General features: G+C 36.3%; 1 protein-coding gene across 6 annotated transcripts in view; it reads right to left on the bottom strand.

The window, feature by feature from the left end:
* The window catches only part of Rb1 (RB transcriptional corepressor 1), a 193,152-nt gene that overhangs the window by 103,451 nt on the left and 69,629 nt on the right, over window positions 1–20,072 (bottom strand). Inside the window, exon 1 of one of the 6 annotated variants that reach the window (XM_063232782.1) lies at window positions 645–1,454. The exons of the other annotated variants lie outside the window; for them this stretch is intronic. Coding sequence (XP_063088852.1) covers window positions 645–731 — 87 coding nt within the window. The 5' untranslated portion in view covers window positions 732–1,454. Of the gene's footprint in view, window positions 1–644; window positions 1,455–20,072 lie in introns of those variants that run through there. 6 annotated transcript variants of the gene reach the window in all.

Raw genomic sequence — 20,072 nt, 5'->3', positions numbered from 1 at the left:
TGGTGTCAGCAGTCTTTGCATTACGAGCTCTTAGTGTACCATCTCAGGCTGTGGTACTTGAAAAAGAAACCACCACAAAGAGGCAAAAATGTGTTACAAAAGAGAGGCTTTATTAGGCCTTATGCTTCAGTGTAAGCAAAAACAGTGAACAGACTTATCAACTAAGGTTATGGAAAGGTTGCTTAATGTGAGGGGGAAAATCAGCTCACACATGTGCAATGCCAAAACCTCTGTTTAGTCCTGGATGGCTACTGCCTGGTGGAGTCATCTGAAACAGAAACTTGCTGCAGCCAAAACGAGTGTCACCTAGAGCAGCCCTAGGACATCTGGCTGGCGACAAGCCATTTGAGACAACCACAAAAGAAGAACTGTAAGAGAAATTAAAAACTCCAATTGTTCCCACTTCAGGTCACACTGTCTTTCATACTCAAAATGTAGTTTATGAATTTCCCATTTAAATTTCTCTTACAGTTCTCTCTAAAACATTTTTTTCTTTGCTTAGATATAAACTTGCATCACCTTAAAAAAATAATAATATCCTTCAGTACCAGAATCTTATTAAGACGCTATTCTCATTACACTCATGCACACTCCCTCATTTTAGTCACTTTCCACAATTTAAAGAAAACTTTATTTTAGCTTACAGTATGTGGAGGTTTCACAGTCCACAGTTCGTTTGCTCCAAGGCAGGATGGCCTGGCAGAGGGCCCTGGCAGTAGAGAGCTGCTCATGGCAGGCAAACAGAAAGCAGACAACACAAAGGGAGGAGCCAGGAAGGGAGATAATAGCCTTCCAGATGATGTCCACAGTGATCCCTAGTACAAATATAAATACCCCTATAAGCCAGTTAACTTACAAAGGTCCTGCCTATGATCACCTGAGGCTCTAGAGGGGTAACTACATAGAAATCATACAACACCTCTTGATTCAACGTGCCCATCTCTTAACACTGAGCACACACAATCTCACAGTACCCACAGACACCACATTCACTGAAGAACATGCCCCTTTCTGTATACAAACACTGCTGTACTGAGATTCTCACCTATGTCTTCAAACATCTTGGGCTTTCTAAACTGAATGGCCTTTGTTGGTTTCACTGTAGAGAACACGTACCTAACACTATTACTATTTTTCTCCTACAATCTAGCCCAGTGAAACTTTTTCTATAGTGGTTGAAACGCTCTAACATCCCTCATTCTATCTAGCGACATTTAAGTGTTGCTTTATGTTGGCATTCCCGGCCACTCTGTATTTTCCTCAGCAACCTCTTACACGCCCAAAGCATCCCCTTCCTCTCCAAACAGGTGGTCTTCGTGTTTCTCTCTCCTTTCCAACCTAATGGTTCTTTAAGCACCTGGTCTAATTTTTCAATAAAAGATCACAATCTAAAATCTGTAACTGACATATTTTCTTGCAAACTTAGATAAAGATTTAAAAAGCAGCTAGAACAGCATTTTAAAAATTGGTAAAACAAAAGAAAAAATTCTTACTCAGCTAAAACAATCACCAAAAGATATGCTAAAACTTGATGGGGGTGGTTAAAGAACAAGTATTTTGCAAAATAAAAAAACTACTTTTCAGTAGACTTTTTGAAAATGCTGAACCTCAAAATAGTGTCACAGGAAGAACATTTTAAAAAGTTCAGTTTACTATCTATGAATTTCAAACAACTGGAAAGCTAATTCAATATTTAGTGTAACTGATGTTCAAAGAACTACTTATAACAACAAAAATAGTGGGAAATGCCTAAATATCTTTAAAGAGAATAGCTAAATAAATGACGGAGCTATGTCATGAAGTAATATAGGATCCAAAACATTTTCAAAAACTATTATAAGGACATGAGAAAACAGCCAAGATATAATGCTAAGGGGGAAAAAGAACTAGAAAACAGTACAAGATTATTAACATGTTTTATTCTAAATTTGTGAAAAGCCAAAAAGGTAAGGAAAGGAATGCATATACATATATGATCTTAAAATGATTATCTCAAATTGGTAAGATAATGGTTTTAACTTTCATTAGCTCTAGATATATTCTCTAAATTATCTAAAATTATAAAATAGAAGTTAAGTCAATAAAATGCTACATTTTTATACATTAAGATAGAGAAAACAGGAATGCTGAGAAAAAATTTTAAGATATCAAAACTTAAATGTTCCATTGAACTTGTATCTCTGTGTTTTCCTTTTTTTCCTAATATATAATACAACTTAGATCAAAATCTACAGTCAGCACTTAAAGAGACTACTGTACTGTGGTATTGTTTAGCTGAGTTCATTTGAACCATTCTGATAACTCCTAATTAACATCAACTTGTGTGAGCTTGTATTTCTATAATGCACTTGCTTGTAAAAGAGCTCCACCAAGTGGTGACATATATCATATATAAGTAAACAAAATCTAGGCATCAGAAAACTATCACTACCTAATCAAAAGTTAACAAGAAACTGAACTGCAATGTCACAAGTTAAAAATAATACTTTTAATAGCCTGTACTTTTTGAGCTGTGAAAGATGTGAATAAGCCACGAGAAAAAATGTTCTGTATCTCAAGGTAAAAAGAATATATCGTTATAGTTAATTCATCAGACTGTAATAAGTGATAAGCAATAAAGTTACAGTGAACACGATATATTTGAGCACAGTAGGAGAAAAAGCTGCCTTTAAATTCTATGCCTGACTTTCTTAAAAAATAGCAAGAGGCACAATGGTAACCATTTTAGATCACCTGATATTCTATTTTTACATCATGTACTATGTCCATCCTTTTATTCTAACCGACTGTTTTGTTTAGCCATGTTAGATTTTATTCTCTCCAAAAAAATAATAAGAATTGTGGGAGTAAAAAAACCCAAAAAGTGTAATTGTTGTTAAAAAGAGAGAAAAGGAAGGTGGTCTAAGGGATATAACTGCATGTATGTTTGAGTGTGTAGGATGGAAATCCATATTACTGAACTTTGTTGGATCACTAATTGGCACTGTCTGCAATCTCATTGTATGAATGTTCACTTTACATGCTTTAATTTTATAATCTAGTCAACTATTTCAAAGATGACAATATGTAACCTATTAACTAGTGATATCTTACTGTATTTTTTTTTTTTTTTGTCTTTTTCCTTTTTATCGGTACCGGGGATCGAACTCACGATGGCCTGCTTACAAGGCAGGCGCTTATGCCGCTGAGCTAAATCCCCAGCCCCAAAATTCTGTATTATTTGTACTCTTTTACTGCTTTTTTAAAATTTTATTTCCTTTCTTTTTTTTTCTCTTTAAATAAAAAAAAAATTCTATGCCTGAATTTCTTTCTCACCTAGGTTTCATGTATGAACAAAAGGAGTAACATGAAAACCTGCCAGAGAATTCCCCCTTTCGGTTGTATAGCATTAACAGACAGCACTTTAGCGTTAAGGATATTCTTGGATATCCACAGAAATAAAATGTAGGAGTGGCACAGTCATGAAGAGAATTGCAAAGGCTAGTTCTGCTTGAGCTTAATTATATTTCTGAGCAACATGGTGGGGTAAACACCAGCTGAATCAATCACCCAGTTACACAGTATTTTTGAGAGAAGAGTTGATTCTACTCTCAGGAAAATATGAACCTAGCAAGCTCAGTTCTATCTGATCATCTACCAGAAAATGAGTACCTGAAACTCCTCTCTTAAGAACACCTAAAGAGTTTAGTACACAGGCCTATCTACGCTCTTACTGGACTCTGATTGGCCTGCTCATTTTTCCTTACGTATCTCAACTGATTTGTGAGCATCCTGGAGGCAGAAAAACCGTATCTAATAACTACTGTATCCCAAGAGCTTACCTAGTACCATGTCCAGCACTAAAATGGTATTAAATAAGTACTTAAAGAAATAAAGTTATGGAAATGGCCATATCCCAATGGAGTAATTTTTAATTTTTTGTAAGGTCAGAGAAACAATTAGGAATCAAATCATTGAAGTTAAAATAAAACCGTTGATTCTACTATAGTTTCTTCAGCTTCCATTCACATATTGAGAGCAACCTAATAATTTCAGCAACAATAAATCACACAAAGAAACAATATCACAGGCCTTACTATCTAAATAGGTGGTACATAACTGACCTAGAATTTAATTTCTGGTCGAGTTCTTTGCTTAGTTTATTGACACCAAAACTCACAGAGGATCCATCCAAGAAGCTCTGACCAGAAGACAAAACTGCCACCTCCGCCAACAGCCACTTCTTGGCTTTTCTGTAACACAGCTACAAAATTCACATTTACCACTTATGGAAACAAAGTTTTAAAAAACACTGAAGACAGAGGCTAATTCCTACAATTTAGGTTCAATTATATAGATAAAAGGAACCTTCCAAAGTTCATATGTCAATTGCTTCTACCATGTATCATACATACTGCCTCAAAAATGGAAAATACCACTAGTGAATAAAAGAATTCACATTATTTTTATAAATTACTAATAAAAATTATTTATATTTAAGATATACATCACACACACAATGTGTAGTATTTACTATAATCGAGTTTGTATAGACACAAGCAGGAATACTGAACATTATTCCCAGAAAATTTAAAATATAAAAAACATGAATTATAATCACTATGTCATATATCAGAACTCCAAAATTAATTCATATTATAACTAAAAATTTGTACTTTATAACCAACATCATTCTATTTCCTTCAATCCATTTTTTATTTTGTTTCTGCGTACTTTTTTTTTTAAAGATTCACATATAAGTGAAGTCACAGAATATTTGCTTCCCTGTGTTTGGATTATTTAACTTAGCATAATGATCTCACTGATGTTTTTTAAAGTGTTAAGATTATTTATTCTTTTAAGGAGGAGTAACATTTCATATACATATGTGTACCACATTACGTTTATCCCTTCCTCCAATGACAAGTACTTAAATTGTTTCCACATCTTGGTTACTATGAATAATGATGTCATTAAAATAAAAGTACAGACATCTCTAACAAATAGATCAGAAGTGATACTGTTGGATAATGTAGTAATTCTAGTTTTAATATCTTGAGGACTCATCACACTCTTTCTATTAAAGATGTACAGATTTGTATTTTCACCAAGAATGTGCAAAGTTTCTCTTTCCTCTGCATCCTATCAACACTTGTCTCTTGACTTTTTTTATAACAGCCATTCTAACTGTGAAAAGGTGGTATTTCATTTTGGTTGTAATATGCATTTCTGTTTGGAGAATTTAAATGCCTTTTCAAATTCCTACTGGCTATGTGTACGTCTTCTTTGGAAAATATTGACTGAGGTCCTATAATCATTTTAATTGGTTTATTTGCTTTTTGAGCTATGAGTCCCTTACACATTTTTGATCTAATCACATTTTAGACCTATAACTAGCAAACATTTTCTCTCATTCCATAGATTTACTTTTCATTTTGTTGATTGCTTCCTTTGCTGTACAGACTTTTAGTTTGATGTAGTTCCACTTATTAATTTTTGCTTTTGTGGCCTGTCAGTGCTTTTGTTATCTCATCAAAAATATTACTGCCAAACTAATGTGTAACATAATTAAATACTGTGCTACTTATTAATCCATTCAAACCAGAGGATACAAGAGAAATAGAGGGCATTTTCTCCTGTGTCTTCTAGAATTTATATTATGTTTAAGAATTTAATCCATTGAAGCTGATTTGTGTAAATGAGGACCTGATTTCATTTTTTGGTACATGAAAATCCATTTTCCCCAGCACCATTCACTAAAGAGATTATGCTTCTTCCACAGAGTATTTTTGGTACCTGTGTCAAAGACTGGTAACCATGTATGTCTGGGATTATTTTGGGGCTTTCTGCTCTGTGCTACTGGTATATGTGACTGTCCCTGTGCCAGTACCATACTCTTTTTATTACTGTAACTTGGTAATAGGTAATATAATGTAAAATCAGAAAATATGATGCCTCCTGGTTTATTCTCCCTTCATTTAGGGATTTTCAGATTTCTGTAGACATTTTAGGATTTTTTTCTTCTATTTTGTGAAAAATGCTATTGGAATTTTGATAGGGACTGTAACTGCTCTTCAATTGGTCACTTTTGATAGTATGGACATTTTAATAATAGTAATTCTTCTGATTCATGACTATGGAATTATATATATATGGGTTTTGATTTTGTGTTGTACCAGGGAGTGAACTTGGAACCTCACACTTGCCAGTCAGCGCTTATGTGGCTGAACTAAACCCCAGCCCTTGGAATATTTTTATATTGACTTATGTCTTCAAGTTCTCTCAATATTTTAAAGTTTTTCTATTCTGGTTATATGCATTCCAAAGTATTTTATTCTTTTTGATGATACCATACAAAGGACTTTTCTTTTTTGGACAGTTGTTAGTATACAGAAACATAAATGATTTTGTATGTTAATTTTTGTCTCCTACAATCTTATTGAATTGTTATCCTAATAATTTTTTAGTGGAGTGTTTAGGGTTGTCACATATCAAGATCATGTCATCTGCAGACAGACAATTTTATTTCTTCCTTTCTGATGTGGATACCTTTTACTTTCTTTTTTTTTTTTTTTTTTGTTTAACTGCTCTGGCAAGAACCTCCAGTACTGTGTTTAACAGGAGTGGCAAGAATAAGTATCCTTGTTCTCTTCCCAATTTTACAGGAAAAGTTTTTAGCTTCTCACCACTGAGTATGATGTTAGCTGTGGATCTGTCATACGTATCAAGTACTATGTTTAGATAAATTTCTTCTACAGCTAATTTGTTGAGAGTTCTTATGAGTGGATGTTCCACTTGGTCAAATGCTTTTTGTGTATCTATTAAGATGTTCCATTAAGATGACATTTGGCCTTCATTCTGTTCATGTACTATATCATGTTACCTCTTAATAACTGATAAAATTAGAAAATTAAAAAAGAAACACAATAGATAAGAAACACAATCACTCAGCTTGCCTTAACTGACACACTTTATCGGACAAAAGCAGAATACATATTCTTTGTAAATGTTCATGGAATTAACTAAAACCATCTTCCTGGCTGTAAGACAAAACTCAAAAAATTTTAAAAGAGTTATAAAGAAATCAACAATGGAAAGATACTAAAAATAGGAAAATAATTGGGATTTTAACCCATTTAAAACAAAGGATACAAGAGAAGTCTGAAAATATTTTCAACTGAATGAAAACAACAGCACAATATACTAAAATGTGTTGACTACAGCTAGTAATGTTTAGAGAAAAAATTGTAACATTATATGCTTGTAGTAAAAAAGAATAAAATGCTCCAATCAATGACATATACTTCTGACATAAGAAACTAGACAAAAATAAAAATAAAAACAAGGCAAACAAAAAATGATAATAGTATGAAAATCAGTAAAATTGAAAACAAAAGTTGAATTTTGTAAAAATCAATGAAAACTGATAAAAACCTGGCCTGGCTGATCAAGAAAAAACAGAGAAGGCATAAATTACCAATATTAGCAGGAACATGTCTATCCTATAGGTATCAGAAAGATAATTAAGGAAAAATAAGAAAACCTTTCTTTCACATCATCAATTAATGCCTATAGCTGGCATCTATAAATCACTTCATCCAACAGTATAACATAAATTTTCTTCAAGTTTACATGAAATATTACTGAGACAGACCATAAACTAAGCTACAAAATACACTTTAACAAATCCAAAAGAAATAGAAATCATACAATGGAGGTCTCACACTACAGGAGAATAAACTTACAAATCAAGAACTGAAAGATACCTGGAAAATGCTAGCATCCTTCACACGGGACATGGATCAAAGAAAAAAAATCTCAAGAGAAGGTACAAATTTGAATAAAATGAAAATACGACTTGTCGAATTTGTAAGCTACAGCAAAATGGGTGCAAAAAGAGAAATATACATCACTCATATATTTAAAAAGCAGAAAGATCTATAATCAATAATCTAAACTTTTATATTAGGCTACCAGAAAAACATATTCACACTAAGTAGAAGAGGAGAAATAATAAGGTACAGAGCTGAAATGAACAAAATTAAAAACAGTAAATTGAGAAACTCAATGAGACCAAAAGTTGATTCTTCAAAAAGATTAATATAATTGATAAGCTTCTGGCCAGAATAAGGAAAAATAGAAGAAATAAGTTACTAATAACAGAAATGAAATAGGGGCTGTCATTACAGAACTCTCTGAACCAAAAATAATAATAAAGGAATACTTTGAACAATTTTGTGCCTGCATACTGATAACCTAAGTGAAATGGCCAATTCCATGAAAAACAAAATCTGCCAAAACTCACACAAGAAGAAATGCACAATTCTATTATCTACAGATAACAGAATCAGTAATTGGCAAGTACCCAGCCCAGATGGATTTACAAATGAAATCTACTAAATATTTAAGAAATAAATTATACTGATCCTTCACAATCTCTCCCAGAAGATAGAACCATGGGAAATATTAACTCACCTCCGAAGACAAAATTTCCCTAATACTGAAAAACTGGACAGAGACAGTAGAAACAAGAATAAATAAACCAAAGTCTACAGACCAATGTCACAATAAAATATTAACAAACCAAATCCAGCAATATAAAAAAAATTAAGCAAAATATGTAAGGCTTGGCAAGACTCAAGTGTTCAAATAATATAATCCATAGCACCAACATTCAAAAAGAAAACTCACATGATCAATCAATATGTGTGGAAAAAGCATTTGACAAAAACCATTTGTGATTTTTTAAAAATACTCAGATAATTACAGTTCAAGGGGACACCCCTAATTTGATAAAGAACACTTACACAGAGCCGACAGCTGAAATCACACTTATTGGTGATAAACTAGAAGCTTTCCTACTAAGATCAGGAAAAGGCAAAGATATCAAATTTCATCATATCTTCTCAACAGCATATCAAATAGTCTCACTAATAATTTAAAACAAAAAGAAACAAGTATACAGAGTGGGAAGAAAAACTGCCTTGGTTTGCAGTTGTATGACTGTTTACATAAAAAATTCACTCATGAAAGTCAATTTCAAAAACTGTAGGAAACAATAAGCAATTATAACAAGATTGTAGGAGAAGATTAATATACAAAATTGCTTTCCTATAGGCCAGCAAGAAGTAAATGGAATCTGAAATAAAAACACATTATTATTTACAGGAGCATCCAAAAAAGTGAAATGCTTAACACAAAATCTAAAAATGTACACATGATCAGTATGAGGAAAACTATGAAACTCTAATGAAAGAAATAAAAGAACTAAATAAGTGGAAAAATGTCTCATGCTCACAGATAGGAAGACTCAATATTGTCAAGATCTCGGTCTTTGACATCAGTATGTTGATCTACAGATTCAACATAATTCTGATCAAAATCCCAGCAGGTTATTTTGAACACAACAACAAAATGACTGTGAAGTTTACAAGGAAAAGCCTAAGACTCAAACGGAAAGCCTCAGCTGAAACAATTAAGGAGAAAACATGGCAGCAAAAAAGGAAAGAGCCACCTACTCTTGCAAAATTTTCCATTGTGCTAAGCAAGAGCAATTTCTTATTTGATATAATTGATGGTATTAGGCAAAAACAAGATCTGTGAAAAGTTTTAACAAACTCTGGAAAGAATGTCTGTTGAAGGCAAGAACTGTGTAAAGTGGTTACAGAAAACCTGAACGGGATTTTTTAAAGAGGTGAGCCAGGGGCACAGAGACTGACCTGATGATAAACAAGACCAGTGTCCCGATGAGACGGTAAGCCCAGAGTCTGGGAAGCTCCAGGGACAAACCTGGGACTAGCCCAGCACCACTACCCCAGCAAAAGCCCATGTTATTATAAACTTCAAAAGTAGCCCGGGTTCTTTTCCAAAAGTGACTCCTTCAGAAGAGTGACTCCTTCCAAAAAGTGACTCCTTCAATGTAAGCACCCATCATACCCTCAGGGCTTAATCAGGAGACATCTGAGGAAAGGTAACGTTTAAGCCAAAGAACAACTACAGGACAACTTCACACAGGTTTCAGGAGTTACCCCATCCCAGTGACAGGATGAGAGATGACCACAAGAGGCAGACACACAGAAGGTGCAGGCAGATACACACACCCTGAGAACTTGAAGGAAGCCTGAGAAGGGCACTGGGTCCCACACTCTGGCTATGCCAGGGTGGCTTTCAGAGGCAGCTGGGTGTGAAAACCTGGCAGGTTGCTTGAGCTCCATCAAACCGCCTACATCAGTACGGAGATCAGTAGTCTGACTGCTTTTCCCATCCACCAACTTGTTCAAGGGCACATCTTGACTTGGACGGTTGCCACAGCCTGGCGTGTACAAACAAGTGGACCTCTGGAGAAAGACAAGGGCACTTCACCAGCCCACAGGCCATAAAGCTAGGTGGAGAAAACCATGAATCACTAGATTGCAAAACTGCAGATCCTGGAAAGAAACTGCGCCTCAAAACCACAAAAGAAATTGGAGGGGGACGCATTTCTTTCTTTTTCTTTTTGTCTTTCTTTCTCTTTCTGTCTTCATTGGTTTTATAGGTTTGAGGCTTTGTTCTTTCTTTTGGGGATCTATATTTTGCTGTTACTTTTTGCTTCCTTTTCTTTATGTTTTTTTACTCCTTTTTATTTTGTCTTTTTGAGACAAGGTCTGTCTATGCTGATCAGGCTGGCCTTGAGCTCACCTTGTGGCCCAGGCTGGTCTCGAACTGGCAAAGATCCTCCTGCCTCAGCCCCAAGTGCTGGGATTACAGGCGTGAGCCCGGCTCCTTTTACTCCTTAATAGAATACTTTATCTCATTTTTTCTCTCCTTTTCATCTTCCACTGCTTAATTTTTCAAATTTTATTTCTTCCATTCTGCTATTCTCTACCTCCTCTATCTTTACTAGTACAAACATTAAGCTCTGCCTATGTTTAGATAGTTAACTCTGTTATTACTGCTGCATTCTTTCCCATTATTAGTGGAGGTATAGTTGCTATATTTAATAGCTATGTACTGTAGGACAATATTTGGTTTGTCATAGTGTTTATGCTATAATTATAGATCTCTGTTCTATGGTTAAGGGTAGTACATTATTAGCTCATATAAGTCAATATCCTGTTCAACTTTGACACTATTTTTGCTGATTTTGTTGCTATTGAAAGAGTATCTGAGTTGCTACTTGTTTTCTCTGTATGCCAATACCTGAACTGCCCTCATGTTCTTGATAAGGTTATAGTCCTTTCCAGGATGCCTGGGTGCTGGGTCAATTACACTGCATTCTCTCCTTTCAAACTAGTAGAGTGGTGTTTGGATCTGGAGACAGCAAAGGTCTATAGATAAGTTTGTGAAGACTGCAAAATTGCTAGTATTGACACCTCTTTAGTTAGTATCTGAAAGCAGATACTAACAAAGAGGTGTCAATACTAGCAACAAAGTCTTTCCATTATAATCAACCTGCAAACCTCAGCCAAAAAACTGCAAAATAACTACAGATATTATACAATACAATCTTGAAAACTCAGCAGGTCACAAAGGAAATCAAGGAAGAAATAAGACAGTTCCTAAATTCAAACAATAATGCAGGTACATCATACCATAACCTTTATAGGATACAATGAAAGCAGTCCTCAGAGCAAAGTTTACAGCTACGAATGTCTACATCATGAAAGTAAACAAATCCAAATAAACAACCTAGTAATATCCCTCAAGCCACCAAAAAACCAAGAACAGTCCAAACCCAAAGCTAGTACAAGAAAAGAAATTATGTAGATAAGAGCAGAAATTATGAAACTGAGACTCAAGAGTACAAAGACTCAATGAATTAAAGAGCTGGTTCTTTAAAGGAATAGACAACAGGCCAGGGATTTAGCTCAGCAGCATAAGCACCTGCCAGGCAAGCATGAGGTTGAAAGTTTAATCCCCAGTACAAAAAAAAAAATAAGTAGACAAAATCTTACCTATTCTTACCAAAAAATGAGAAGAGAAAATAACCAAATTTAAGCAATCAGAAATGAAAATGGTGAATTCACAAGAAACAATGCCAAGATACAGATTATTAGCAACTATTTTAAAAAAAAACTGTATTCCAATAAATTGGAGTATTCAAAAGAGATAAACAGGTAAATTTTGGAAGCAGACTATCTGTCCATCAACAGATGAATGGATAAAGAAAAAGTACAGTAATCACATACAACAGAGTACTACTCTGATACAAAGAAAGATTAACTTGAGGCATCTGTAGAAAAATGGACTCACCTTGAGACCATAATGTTAACTTTAACGAATCGGACAGACAAGCTAAATATAGTATGTGTTCTCTTATATGTGGAACCCAAAAAATAAAGACCAAAACAAAAGGCAGATAAAAGGAAGTAGGGAGATACATCTTTTGTAAAACAGAAAGGGATGAAGAGAGAGGGAGGAGAAAGGGAGGGAGTTAAAAAAAAGTGTTAAAGACAGTTATGCATATGTACCACTTCCCCACAAGGAAAGTAATCATTATGTACTGATAACGTATACTAATTTTTTTTAAATACTGAGAGAGAAGAACAAAGTTGGATATTGGTCAGTACCCAACATTAAGACTTACTATAAACCTATAGCAGCAATGACGGTGCGGCACCGGTGAAAAAAAGATTGATCAAAAAAAAAAATAATGAGAGCCCAGAAATATAATCGCACATATAGTCAACTATATATGTGAAGCAAAAGCAATACAATGAAGAAACAGTAAATATGTTTTCAACAAACAGTGCTAAAATAACTGGGTATCTACATGCCAGAAAATTACAGACTCAGACTATACAGTTTTCACAAGAATTAACTCAAAATAGATGACAGTGAAATGTGAAACGTGTAAAACCTCTGGAGCAGCCCTTGGGTTTGTGACAGCATCAGGACACCAAAGCAAAGCACGGTGCATAAACAAAATACTTCTAAGCTGTCCATTAAAATTCTAAATTGTGCTTCCAAAAGCTTTGTTAAGAGAAGCTACACAATGAGAGAAAATACTTGCAAAATACATATAAGACTATCATCTAAAATATCCAGAGAAACCTTAAAATTCAATACAAAAAGATTCCCATCAAAAAAGTAGGAAAAAGATCTGAACAGATTCCTCACCAAGGAAGAATGGCAAATAAGATGTGAAAAGATATTCTATATCATATGAGATCAAAAAACTGTAAATTCAAACAGACTAGCATTACATATCTATTAGAATGGAAAACACCAAACACTAACAAGGATGTGTCGCAATCATTCTCTGTCTAGGGAATGCAAGTAGGTGTACGCAGAAACTCAGCTGTCAGTTTCTTACCAGGTTAAGATACTCATATCATCCCGCCCACCCTTTATGTTCCTTGATATTTACTACAAAGAGATAAAGATTTACATCCATAAAAATAAAACTCACACGTGTATGTTTTTTCACAATTGCTAAGATGTAGGCAAAATGAAGATGCCCTTCATAGTAGAACAGATAAACTGTAGTACACCTAGATAACACAATATTATCAAAACTAAAAGTAAGTGAGCCACCAAGCCATGAAAAGAATGAAATTTAAAATGCACATTATCTAGTGAAGTCATAGCAGAAAGCTATGGTGTAGTGGCTATATTCTGGTCAGTTCCTGTATTACATTTTGGAAAAGGCAAAACTTAAAGAAATAAAGGATCAGAGGTTGTCAGTGGCAGGATGAACAGCCAAAGCACACAGTTTTTTAGGGCAGTGAAACTACATATTCTGTATGGTACTATAATGGTAGATACATGCCATTATACATTTGTCAAAATCCATACAATGTATAACACTAAGAGTAAACTCTGATGTAACTTATGTACCTGGGGATGGTAAGGATGTATTAACATACATTTACCACCTACACCAAATGTGGAATATTTGAGGTATCAGTGTCACTAGTGCAGATACTGACAAGGAGAAAGCATAAAAAATTACAAAAAAATATTTGACTAGTGATTTCTGCCTCAAGTTATGATAGTGTAATAGGGATTGTATTGTTTGGCCTGAAATAACTGAAAATCTAGAAAAAAACTTACATAATTCAAGACACCAGACAGGAATTATACAATGTGAGTCCTACAAATATTCAAACTAACATGTTAGAGAAGTATTTAGGACAGCAGTGTAAGGAGGAAGAAATGAAGGAAAATAATTGTCTTTATATGCTGGCTAGACAAAACGTAATGAATGGCAGTTGCTGTGGCATGAATTTGGTTTGTCCCTTCTGAAATTCACATTGCAATTTGATTGCCATTGTGGCAGTAATCAAAGGTGAAGTCAAACTTTAAGGGGTAATCAGACGATTAGGAGGAAGTATGCCATTCTTCTGGGACGGGGTTAACTGTCATGGGATTCGGTTCCTAACTGTGATGGAACTGGGTTAAACCCCACAAGCAAGCTGTTTAAAACTGCGGTCACCCTGCATGTTTCTCTTCTGCATGCTTCTACTTGCCCTTCTGCTTTTTTACCACGTTAAGAAGCACACCACAGGACCTCGTCAGACGTGGATCTTGAACTTCTAGTATACACACCCGCAACAAAAGCAAACCTCTGCAGGCATGGCTGGTTTCACTGTTTTGTTGTACTGCACTTCACAGATACCACAAGCTTTGCAAATGCAAGGATTATGACAACCCTGCAGAGAGCAAGTCTATTGGTGCCAGTTGTCCAGGAGCACTGTACTCACTTCATGTCTCTTTGTCATGTTTTGGCAATTCTTCCAATATTTCAAACTTTGTCACTATGGGAATTTTTTGTTTTGGTACCGGGGATCAAACTCACAACCTTGTGTATGCCAAACAGGCCCTTGTGCCACTGAGCTAACCCCTCCGATAACTTTCTCATTATTATTGTAGCTACTACGATGAGGTGTGAACAATGATCTTTAATGGTACTTTTATAACTGTTTTTTGGAGAGCTATAAACTACATCCATATAAAACAATGTACTTTCAGCCTGGCTACCTAGTTAGTTCAAGGCCAGCCTGAACTACATAGCAAAACCCTGTCTCCATCAATCAATCAATGACTAGATCAATGTGTTCTGTTTCAGGACTGTCCCTTTATACACTGTATTTATCTATCTATATTCATTCATTCTCTTATTCCACCCCACTCCAGGCCTCCCTATTCCCTGAGATTCAATACAAATATGCCAATTAGTAACACTACAATAATCTCTGAGTGTTTCAGTGAAAGGAAGCAACACACATCTCATTTTAAACCCAAAGCTAGAAATAATTAAGGTTAGTAAGGAAGACACATGAAATATAAGATAACACTAAGCTTTTAGGTCAAAACACTAAGCTTTTAGGTCAAAAATCAAGTGTGAATGCAAACAAAAAGTTACTGAAACAATTAAACATGCTACTCCAGTAACTGTAAGAATGATAAAAAAGCAGAATAGTCTTATTGCTGATATGGAGAAAATTTTAGTAGGCTGGATACATGATCAAACCAGCCACGATTTTCCCTTAGTCAAAAACAATTTCCAAGCAAAGACTTAACTCTTTTCAAGTCTGTAAAGGCTGAGTGCTGTGGTTTAGATCTAAAATGCTCCACAAAAGTCTCATATGTTTAAAAGTCAACTGGATCACTGAAGTGCAGTATTGCACTAACTCATACTGATGAATTCAGTGGCCAAATGTACTGTTAGGAGGTAGGACCTAGTGGGGAGTGGGTGCTTCGCGTGACCCCTTCCCCTTTCTCTCTGCTTTATGGCTGCCACGGGATGAACAGCTTGCCTCTGCCAGGCTCCTCCAACATGTTTCTGCCTTGGAACCAGCCAACTTTGGATTGAACCCACTGGAAACTGTGAGCCAAATAAACCTCTCCTCCAGTAAGTTGTGGGTACTGGCATTTTGTCCCAGGAACAGAAAAGTTACTAATACAGAGAACTGGTACCAGGAATGTAGTCACTGCCATTACCGTATCTAAGTATCTAACCAAGTGGTTTTAAAGTCTCTAGAACTTATTTGCAGGAGGAGTTTGGAAAAATTTGGTGAAATTATACTAGAGAAGTCCTACATTGCTGAAAGCAGAAATGGGAGATTATGGGTGGGGCTCAGAGGACCAAAATGCTAATAAGAATACAGAGCATAAAACAAGCTTACGAGGTTTCAGCTAGGAACAATGACTCCGTTGGCAGTTGGAGTAGAGGCCGTATGTGTCACTTTCAATCCACACTTTACCCATATCTTAGGACTTTCTATGAGGCTGAAATGAAGGATGGTGGTCTAATTAATCAGGCAGAAGAAATTTTGAGGCAAGACAATGTTCACACTGTGGCATAAGCACCGCTGGGTGCTCTTAATCACATCTACAATAAAAGTCAAAATAGAAAAGGAGAGTTCACCAATTTGTAAAACTTGTAACTTGGCCAGAAACTGCCTGCAGAGTGGTTACTGAAAAGATGAGCATTAAAAATAAGCCAAATATTTTACATCTGCACCATAGGAAATGTGGCTTAAAGGCATCTTATGAATCAGTAACATCTCTCATAGATTTGAAGGTGCAAAAGTATAAACCTTTGAGAGCCAGATGGACCCAAGATCAATCAGGTCTACCTAGGAGTGTTTCCCAGACCTCATCCAAGCACTGGAGCTACTGCCAGCATGGCGGCTGGGTGGGGGGTGCTCCTCCAGGTGGCAGCAGACCTGGGAGGGCTTCATCCACATGGCGCTGGTTTTTCAGGCATACAGAATGCAAGAGTTGTGAAGTCGTGGAAGATTGATTTCACACACATTGAAAAGTAGACCTGAGAAACTAAGCAGTATGGTTCTTAGAGAAAAACACATTCAGTTGTGAGACTGAAGTCAAAGATGCAGAGGAGATCCTAGGATGCTGGAAATACTGGAGCATATAATGTCTCCTTAGAATAGTCACAAGCAGAGATATCCCAAGTGGTGTAGGCTGCAATCAGCAAAGCCATAGGGGCAAGGCCGACCAAGCCCTTTGGAGCTGACATCACATCATAACCTGCCCAGGTGCTGAGCTTCAAGACTTGGTGTTTGCCCTGTGCAATTTCGTTATTGCTATGGTCCCACTTCCTAGTCCACTATTTCTGCCTTTTGGAATAGGAATATTTATCCTATACTAGTGTATGTTGAAAGTATTACTTTTTTAATTTTTACAAGGACTCACAGCAAAGAGTTTAACTTAAATCCTAGAGGAAATGCTGGACTTGAGACTTTTCAACTGTTAGGACTTTGGTAACTCTTAGAAATGGACCAAATGGCATTTTACACAATGATTCTCTCAGGGGGTCTAGGGAGAAATGTTATGGTTTAGATCTAAAATGCCCCCACATGTTTCATATGTTTGGGAGGTGCCTGGCTCACAGGGGCATCATACTCATCAGTGGGTTTATTCATGTGTGAATTCACTAGCTAAATGTGCTGCTGGTAGGAGATGGGGCCCATTTGGTGATGATGTCCCTGGGTCCGTGTCTCTGCTTCCTGCCTGCCACGAGGTGAGCAGGTTGTTCTACCAGGATTTCCACCATGTGTTTCTGCCCCAGGGCCACTGACTGCAGTGGCCTAGACATTAACCCCCTAGACATTGTGAGCTAATAAATCTCTCTTTCTTTAAATTGTAGGAATCAGGTATTTTTGTCCCAGCAATGGGGAAGTGATTAGTAAAAAAAGCTCTCGAAGGAAATTAGAAGTGCTTGTCATAGTTACTTTCTCAACACTAAGACACAATAGCTGATACTGACAATTTAAAGGAGGAAAGATTTATTTTGGCTCACAGTTTGTAGAGGTTTCAATCCATAGTTGGCTCAAAGGCAGGGTGACAAAGCAGAGGGACATGGCAGAGGATAAAGAGCTCACGGTGTAGCATGCAGGAAGCAGCAGTCAGCAAGGGAAGAGGAGGGATCTGTCTGTCTATCTATCTATCCTTCTGGGCACAGCCACAGTGACTCCTTTTTCCCCACCCAGCTTTACCTGCCAACATCACACCAGCTATAAACTCATCGGTGGACTAGTCTAGTGTTACACACCCATGACCTAGTCACCTCTCAAAAGCCCCACCTATAAGTACATGAGGTCTAGATAACAATTCTACTCCAGTGAACACATGAATGATAAGAAGGTAGAACATTCAACAGCACTGGCCATTAGACAGATGTAAATTAAAACACAATAGGAACTTTTCTCCATTGTTGGTGGGAATGCGGACTGGTGCAACCACTGTGGAAATCAATGTGGAAATTCTCAAAAAACTAGGATTGGAGGTCCTATTCTACCCAGCTAGTCCTCTTCTGGGTATCTTCCCAAAAGAATTAAAAACATGCACCCATGTTTATAGCAGCACAGTTTATAATATCTTGGAAACAACATAAATGCCTGTCAACTGAGGAATGGATAAAAAAAAGATGTGACATTTCTATAAAGTAGAATACTATTCAGCCATGAAGAATGATAAACCGGACATTTTTATAGGTAAATGGATGCGTCTTGAGAACATACTTCTTAATGAAATAAATATGTCATGCATATATAAACATCATATTGTTTCCTTAGTATGAAAGGGAAAAAACATGTATTTTGTCCCGGAGAGAAAGATTCAGGCCACACCTGCCTTTACTTTAACTAACCTATTGTGAGCCATTTTGAGTTGACTTTTGGATGTCCTAAGAAATTTCTCATGTGCTGTAAAGTCTGGGTTTTTTGCATGTGGATATCCAGTTGTTCCAGTATATTTATTGAGAGTATAATCCTTTCTCCACTTAATTGCTTTTGCATCTTTGCCAGAAATCAATTGTCTATCATGTGGACATCTATTTTGGGACTTTATATTGATACTTTGGTGGTTTATTCATCTTTAAATCAATCCCATTTTGTCATGATTGATGTGACTTTGTGATAAGCCATAGGATTGGGGAGGGTTGAAGCCCTAATTTTGTTCTTTTATCAAAGTTGTTTAGACTATTTGGAGTCTTTTGTATCTCTATAGAAGTGTAAGAATCAAAATGTTAATCTTTATGAAAAATGATGTTGGCAGCTGGATAAGGAACTGTGTTTTTTGATCTTTATTATTTTCTTCTATTTGTTTTTGGTTTTATTCTGTCTTTTAATTTCTAAAGGAAAGATATGAGGATATTTTAAAACTTTCTTCTTTTCTAATAAATGTACTTGTTTAAAAAACATGGAACAGCCTTACTGCTTATATAAATGAAATTTTAGTAGGTTGTATATATGATCAAACCAGCCATAATCTACCCTTACAGCCTAATTTAGAGCAAGGTTTAACTCTCTTTAAGTACATGAAGGCTGAATGTTATGGAGTGGATCTAAGAAGTTCTCCAAGTCTCATGTGTTCAGAGGTGGGGTTTCTGGAAAGTGATTAGATCACTGAAGTACTACGCTCATTAGCTAATTAATCAGCTGATGAGCTCATAGGTGAAATGTGCCCTTAGGAGGCAGGGCCTGGTTGGAGGCAGTGAGTCACTGGGAACATGACCTGGAAGAGTGTATCCTTGTCCTTGGCTCCCTTCTTCTTTCTGCTTCCTGGCTGCCATAAGTTGAGCAACTGCCCTGTGCCATGTCCTTCTGCCATGCTATTCTGTCTTGGGGTCAACTAACCACGCATGAACTGAGTCCACTGACAACTGTGAGCCAATTAACCTCTCCTCCCCCTTAAACTGCAGTGGTGAGGACTTTTTCCCATCGATGGGGAAGTTACCAATACAGAAATATGGCACCAGGAATAGTGTGTTACTGTGACTACAACTGTCCCTGTGCTTCAGGTCTGGTTGGCAGGAAAAATTTGGAAATGTATGGAGAACAAAGCCAGCGTAAGTAAGAAAACTATAAGGAGAGTCTTATGGGTAATTCTGGTCAAAGCTCAGAAGGCCAGAGTGCTGATGATAACGTGGATGCTACAAGCCAGGTTTATGAGGTTTTAGATGGGAATGAAGACTGTCTGGAAATAGGTTTGAGGCCAGAAGTGTCACATTCTGGCAAAAAACTTACCTTCATTTTGCCCATGCCCTAGGACTTTGTATGAGGCTGAATTTAAACATCACAGACAAATTAATCTGGTATAACTGGGAACTGGGAAACTCAGCCGGTGGCTGAGGTGAGTCCACTCCC

This window comes from Cavia porcellus, unplaced genomic scaffold (assembly GCF_034190915.1).
Source record: "Cavia porcellus strain 051 isolate PalLab524CR breed Dunkin Hartley unplaced genomic scaffold, mCavPor4.1 scaffold_21, whole genome shotgun sequence".
Lineage (NCBI taxonomy): Eukaryota > Metazoa > Chordata > Mammalia > Rodentia > Caviidae > Cavia > Cavia porcellus.
The sequence above is the reverse complement of the archived record's forward strand: the minus strand, read 5'-3'. Positions and strand labels throughout refer to the sequence as shown.